Genomic DNA, 7,500 nt, shown 5'->3' with positions numbered 1-7,500 from the left:
TTTGCACTGACTCGCAGCGGTGCCCTTTTAGCTCGGAAAAGTTTCCTGATCGCTGATTGGTTAGAATTATCTCGTTCAACCAATTAGCGATCAGGAAACTTTCCCGAGATAAAAGGGCACCGTTGCGAGTCGGTGCAAATCTGCATCGCTAAAAGAAATAGACTATAGTTTGCCTGGAGAATAGTGATAGAGTTCTCTTGCTTGAGGGTACACTAGGGATCACTCTTCTATCTTATTTCTCTTCATCTTGTTTTGTTAACGTTTTTATAGTTTATATGGGAAATATTTATTTTTGTGTTATTATTCCAAAAATATTCTCTTTTTCCTTAAATATTTTCACCCCTACAATCTTTATAGTTACAAACAAAAATAAAATATACAAAACTTCTAAAATAAATGCTAGAAAAATTAGATATTTTCGCATTTAGAATCTTTATAGTTACAAATAAAAATAAAATATACAAAACTTCTAAAATAAATGCTAAAAAAACTAAATATTTTCACCTCTAGAATCTTTATAGTTACAAATAAAAATAAAATATACAAAACTTCTAAAATAAATGCTAAAAAAACTAAATATTTTCACCTCTAGAATCTTTATAGTTACAAATAAAAATAATATATACAAAACTTCTAAAATAAATGCTGGAAAAATTAAATATTTTCGCCTCTAGAATCTTTATAGTTACAAATAAAGATAAAATATACAAAACTTCTAAAATAAATGCTAGAAAAATCAAATATTTTCACCTCTAGAATCTTTATGGATACAAATAAAAACAAAATACAAAACTTCTAAAAAATGCTAGAAAAACTAAATACATTCGCCTCTAGAATCTTTATAGTTATAAATGAACTGAGAATATACAAAACTTCTGAAAAAAAATGCTAGAAAAATGAAATATTTTCACCTCAAGATTCTTTAGTTACAAATAAAAAGAAAATATACAAAACTTATAAAAAAAAATACTAGAAAAATAAAAAATTTTCTCCTCTAGAAACTTTATAGTTACAAATAAAAACAAAATACAAATCTTCTAAAAAAATGCTAGAAAAATTAAATATTTTCACCTCTAGAATCTTTATAGTTACAAATAAAAAGAAAATACAAAACTTCTAAGAAAAATGCTAGAAAAATTAAATATTTTCACACTTAGAATCTTTATAGTGTAAAATAAAGATAGAATATACAAAACTTCTAAAACAAATGCTAGAAAAATTAAATATTTTCACCCCCAGAATCTTTATAGTTACAAATAAAAAGAAAATTCAAAACTTCTAAAATAAATGCTAGAAAAATTAAATATTTTCACCCCCAGAATCTTTATAGTTACAAATAAAGATAAACTATACAAAACTTCTAAAAAAAATGCTAGAAAAATTAAATATTTTCGCCTCTAGAATCTTTATAGTTACAAACAAAAAGAAAATATACAACACTTCTATAAAATGCTAAAAAAATTAAATATTTTCTCCTCTAGAATCTTTACGGTTACAAATAAAAATAAAAAATACAAGGCTAAAAAAATGCTAGAAAATTAAATATTTTCACCTCTAGAATCTTTACGGTTACAAATAAAAATAAAACATACAAGGCTAAAAAAATGCTAGAAAATTAAATATTTTCACCTCTAGAATCTTTACGGTTACAAATAAAAATAAAACATACAAGGCTAAAAAAATGCTAGAAAATTAAATATTTTCACCTCTAGAATCTTTATAGTTACAATCAAAAAGAAAATATACAAAACTTCTTAAAAAAATGCTAGAGAAATTAAATATTTTCACCTCTAGAATCTTTATAGTTACAAATTAAAATAAAATATACAAAACTAGAAAAAAATGCTTGAATAAATGGATATAAAATCTAAAAATATGCATTATTATCCAGTAAAACATTGAACTCACAAACTCAATATTCTATCTTGTTTCTCTTCCTTTTGTTATTCTTTGAAGATTTTATAGTTTATATAGGAAATATTTACCTTAATATTGATACTCTTTTTAAGATTTTTAATTTTAATTGTTTATCTATTTTCTTATATCCTTTCCTCACTGGGTTATTTACCCTGTTGGAGCCATTGGGCTTATAGCATCTATCTTTTCCAACTATAGTCCATTTCTTTTAGCGATGCATATTTGCACCGACACGCAGCGGTGCCCTTTTAGCTCGGAAAAGTTTCCGGATCGCTGATTGGTTGAACAAGATAATACTAACCAATCAACGATCAGGACTTTTCCGAGCTAAAAGGGCACCGCCGAGAGTCGGTGCAAATATGCATCGCTAAAAGAAATGGACTATAGAGTTGTAGCTTAGCAAATAATAATAATAATAATAATAATAATAATAATAATAATAATAATAATAAAAATTATAATAGTAATAATAATAATAATAATAATTATAATAATAATAAATTATAATAGTAATAATAATAATAATAATAAATAATAATAATACTAAAAACAAAAGTAATAATAATAATAATAATAATAATAATAATAATATTGATAATAATAATAATAATAATAATAGTAATAATAATAATGATAATAATAATGATAATAATGGTGATAATAATAATAATAATAATAATAATAATAATAATAATAATAATAATATAAGAGGTTTAGAAATGCGGTTATTGTCTTTATCCTTCGATAACAACAAACTTTCTCTTCATCTATCACCAGATTTGTGTTTTTGGCGTTAATGGAATACGCCCTAGTGAACATTGTCCTTGGAGATGGACCGGAAACTCCTCCCAAGAAAACTCCTCCGGCCGAGAAGGATTCTAAAAGTCTTCAAGTGCATTCGCGATATTTCTCTGATAAGGTAAATCTCAAGATCATCCAGGGATCCTTTGAAATAGTTTATACGGATTTTTTATTAAATAGTATTTGCTATGTATTTAATTTTTAGTTTTAGTCTGGATTAATTTTTGTTTGAAATATATTTAAGAGAATTTATATTAAATAGTATTTGCTATGTACTTAATTTTTAGTTTTAGTCTGGATTAATTTTTGTTTGAAATATATTTAAGAGAATTTCTATTAAATAGTATTTGCTATGTATTCAATTTTTAAATTTTTAGTTTTAGTCTGGATTAATTTTTGTTTGAAATATATTTAAGAGAATTTCTATTAAATAGTATTTGCTATGTATTTAATTTATCAAATAATCAGGTTTTTATAGCAATATTTTTAGTTTTATTCGGGATTAATTTTTGTTTGAAATATATTTTTTAGTCTCGATTAATTTTTGTTGAAATATATTTAGAAAAACTCCGATTAAATAGAATTTGCTATGTATTTAAGTCATCAAATATTCAGATTTTTATATCAATATTTTTAGTTTTAGTTGGGATTAATTTTGGTTTGAAATATATTTTTTAGTCTCGATTAATTTTGGTTGAAATATATCTAGGAAAACTTCGATTCAATAGCATTTGCTATGTATTCAATTTAGCAAATATTAAGATTCTTATATTAATAATTTTAGTTTTAGTCAGGATTCATTTTTGTCTGAAATATATTTAGGAAAACTTCAGTTAAATAGCATTTGCTATGTATATAATTTTTCAAATATTCAGAATCTCATTAATGAATTGACCGCTTTATTCGGGATTAACTTTTGTTTGAAATATTTTCAAAAAAATTTCGATTGAATAGTATTTTTCTAAATGTGTAATTTATGAGAAAAAAATTCAGTTTCTTAGATCAATGTATATACCGTTTTCGATAGGACTCATTTCACTTTTTGAATTTAGTTCAACCTTTATTACAAATCCAAAATAGAAATTCATATATTTCTTATTTAATTTGCTTTTAGTTTGACCTATATTACAAATCACAAATAGAAATTCATATATATATATATTTTTTTTTACATCTAGTTCGACCTAAATTACAAATCCCAAATAGTAATTCATATATATTTTCTTTTTTTTGCATTTAGTTTGACATATTACAAATACCAAATAGAAATTCATTTATATATATATATATATATATATATATATATATATACATATATATATATATATATATATATATATATATATATATATATACATATATACATATATATATATATATATATATATATATATATATACATATATATATATATACATATATATATATATATATATATACATACATATATATATACATATATATATATATATATATATACATACATATATATATATATATATATATATATATATATATATATATATATATATATATATATATATTTGCAATTAGTTTAAGCTATATTACAAGTCACAATGAGCTATGTAATCCAAATATGTTACAATCTATCTTCTTATATCCTAAAATATCCATTTGCAGAATGCTGTCAAACATTACGACGCCGCGACACCATTTCCAGGAAATTGGTCAAGCGAACGTCCGTCTCTAAAGATGTCTTTCCTTCTTCCTCAGGAAAACGGACGCGTTGGGGGCGTTGGGGGCGTCGGGGGCGTCGGCGGCATCTCGGCCACCCTCGCCAGATCCCACCAGCATCCCTACGCCACAGAGAACAGCCTGCATCCTCACGCCCTGCATATGCCCCCAACCCCACACACTCACGGAACCCTCACTCTAGCCCACGGCACTCCGCTCCACGCCCCTATGACCCACGGCGGGCCCCATCACCCGACGCTGGCCCACGGCGGCACCTTGCATCACCGACCCCACCACCATCATATGACCTATCCTCCGCAGGGGGGCAACACCCACGGAACGTGCTCCCACGGGATCCACAACACTGTTCCCATTCATGGGATGAGACCGCATGAACATCACCCTTACGACCCCATGCTAGCTCCATTGCCAATCGTCCCCCCACCTCCACCGCCCCCAGCTAGGATGCCAGGACCAACGGCCGCCCAAAAACGAAGGGCCAAAGCGATTCTAGTCGACAGGTTCTCAAGGGTGTTCTTCCCCTCCACCTTCGGACTCATCAATGGCCTTTACTGGATTATGTTCTGGTTGTATTTATAAACGTTTATACTTCCATAGTGCGATATATAAAGGGGCACACGCCCCGTGAATTCTCAACGAGTCCCCCGTCGTCATACGTCGCGGGGTTGTCCTTATATATTTTGAGATATTTTAGGGAAATTTGTACCGAATCATTCATCAGGTAGATTTATGTCCCCACCTTTGCATTTCCCATTCCATTAAGCTATTCCTCCGGTCCATTATTCAATGGAGATACTTCCATTATCCATTCTTCCAATCCCAAAACTCATTTTGACTCATGACTCATCGTCGCTCATTATCTATCTCACAACGAATCAGTTCTCATCCACGCTCTCATTCATTGCATAAAAATATACTCAAATAGAAAGTGTCTATTCTCAGTATTTGTAATAAATGTACAATTCATAATCGATAGATGGCAATGTTATCTATTTGTACTTTTAAGAGTATTATCCAAAACTGTGTTGCTGTAACAAAAAAAATGTTTTCCCTTACCTCATTCATTCACCATTATCGTGAAAAACTTTTTATGTAACGTTTCATGTAATATACGTTGCTGGAAACAACAACTACAAGAGGTTAATGGTCATTTGAGTTTGTTACTTTATTATTGATTATTTTTAATGAATAATGGCATAATTATATACGTTTGAAATCATTCAGATTGCATTACATTCTTTATGTATGCGGTTTATGTATATATGATATATGTTTTCGGTATTGATAAAGTGAAGTGAATAATTTGGGAACGACAAAGAAGACTATGGTAAAAATACTTTTGAAGGGAAAAAAGTCGAGTAAGGATACAATGAATATATATATACACATATATATGTATATATATATATATATATATATATATATATATATATATACATGTATCACATATATATATATATATATATATATATATATATATACATGTATCATATATATATATATATACATTTGTGTGTATTTATATATATGTATCATATATATATATATATATATACATACATACATATAAACAAGACTATTTTAAATTAAAAGAATTTAGTATTTCCCAGTAGAGAAAAACATCCTTATATATCAAGAAGTGGCCATAATCTCTTCTTTAAACAGGACGAAAAAGAATACTGAATTACTGTATTCATAAGAAACTTGTATTTTGATAATATTTATCTTTAACAATAATATATGAAACAATTAATGGCATCCAATGGCTGTTTCTTAAGCACAATTCTCTTAGCTGCAAATCTAAGACGTTTTTGGTCACACAACCGATGCACACTGCCTTATTGGAATTGAATATTGAATTTATTAGATTATGAATGTTGTAGGATCCCTTCCACAACCTATTTGATGTATCAAAATAATCCCTGGCCCTCTAGCAGGGTATTTACTAAAGCCCTGTCCACACGATCGAGCATGCTCGACGGGAAAACAGTGATACCAGACCACAATAGTTAGTAAGAATGAGGGTTGATGACGTCAGAAGCTGGAAAACCACAGACAGGGATCTGGCATCATACAGTGTTGCCAGATCCCTGCCTTTAGTTTTCCTGCTTCTAACGTCATCAACCCTCATTCTTAATAACTATTGTGGCCTGGTATCACTGTTTGCCCGTCGGGCATGCTCGATCGCGTGGACAGGGCTTTAACTAAGGCCGTAGCTATCCGGTGGGCTTCTTTGCTGGCAGGGATCAATAATGTTCAACTATCAAACTCGCATATATAGACAAAAGACTATGAAGAACTATAAAGATTTTTTGTATAATTTCCAGACAGACTTTAGAAATACTCCCTCATTCTATCGTGGAAAATACATTATCAGCGGTAATGATATGTAGACAATAGAGGACAGCAGGATTGACAGGGGAGTGATGCTTGGTAGACCACAAGGTAGACGACTCGTGGGGAGACCACGTATGACATGGGAAGAAAATGTTAAAAGAGACGTAAAAAAAAAAAGAGACGTGGAACTCCTGATACATGGAGCTCCCACCCACTGGCATGATATCGCACTGGATAGGGAATAGTGGAGGAATCTTGTAGAAGCAGCTAAGGGACGCATGGGCCCATATCCAATGGAGTGAGCGAGTGAGTGACGATAATGATGAAACGAAGCAGAGCTGTAAACTATTTGCGAATTATATGGAAAATCTCAACGATACAGGATTCATACCTACATGAAATGTTTACGACTGCATAGGCTGTGACTCGGCTAGTGCAGGCTAGAGCAGGATGAAGCTATATATAGCACATAATGATTACAAGGACACTAATCAAGACACAATCTTGGAGTTCTCTATCTGAATGTTCTCAGTTATAGCCTCAGCCAGATATTGCCAACACCTTTCGAATCTCTTCCTATGTAGAAGCAACCAACCACAATTACAAGTCAAACAACTTGTTACAAGCATTGAACTTGCTACAAGCATGGAAGTTGCTGCAAGCATGGAGCTTGCTACAAGCCACACTACTTGTTAAAAGCACACAACTTGTTAAAAGCACACAACTTGT

The 7,500-nt window shown here is 29.9% G+C and overlaps 1 protein-coding gene across 1 annotated transcript in view; it reads left to right on the top strand.

The window, feature by feature from the left end:
* The window catches only part of LOC137635579 (glutamate-gated chloride channel-like), a 24,598-nt gene extending 18,799 nt beyond the window's left edge, over positions 1 to 5,799 (top strand). The window contains exons 7-8 of the mRNA XM_068368042.1: positions 2,695 to 2,836; positions 4,453 to 5,799. Of these exons, the coding sequence (XP_068224143.1) occupies positions 2,695 to 2,836; positions 4,453 to 5,013 (703 nt within the window). The 3' untranslated portion in view covers positions 5,014 to 5,799. The remainder of the gene's footprint in view (positions 1 to 2,694; positions 2,837 to 4,452) is intronic.
* The last annotated feature ends 1,701 nt before the right edge of the window (positions 5,800 to 7,500 follow it).

This window comes from Palaemon carinicauda, unplaced genomic scaffold, assembly GCF_036898095.1.
Source record: "Palaemon carinicauda isolate YSFRI2023 unplaced genomic scaffold, ASM3689809v2 scaffold1430, whole genome shotgun sequence".
In the NCBI taxonomy this organism is placed as follows: domain Eukaryota; kingdom Metazoa; phylum Arthropoda; class Malacostraca; order Decapoda; family Palaemonidae; genus Palaemon; species Palaemon carinicauda.
This window is presented reverse-complemented; position numbering and strand designations above follow the sequence as displayed.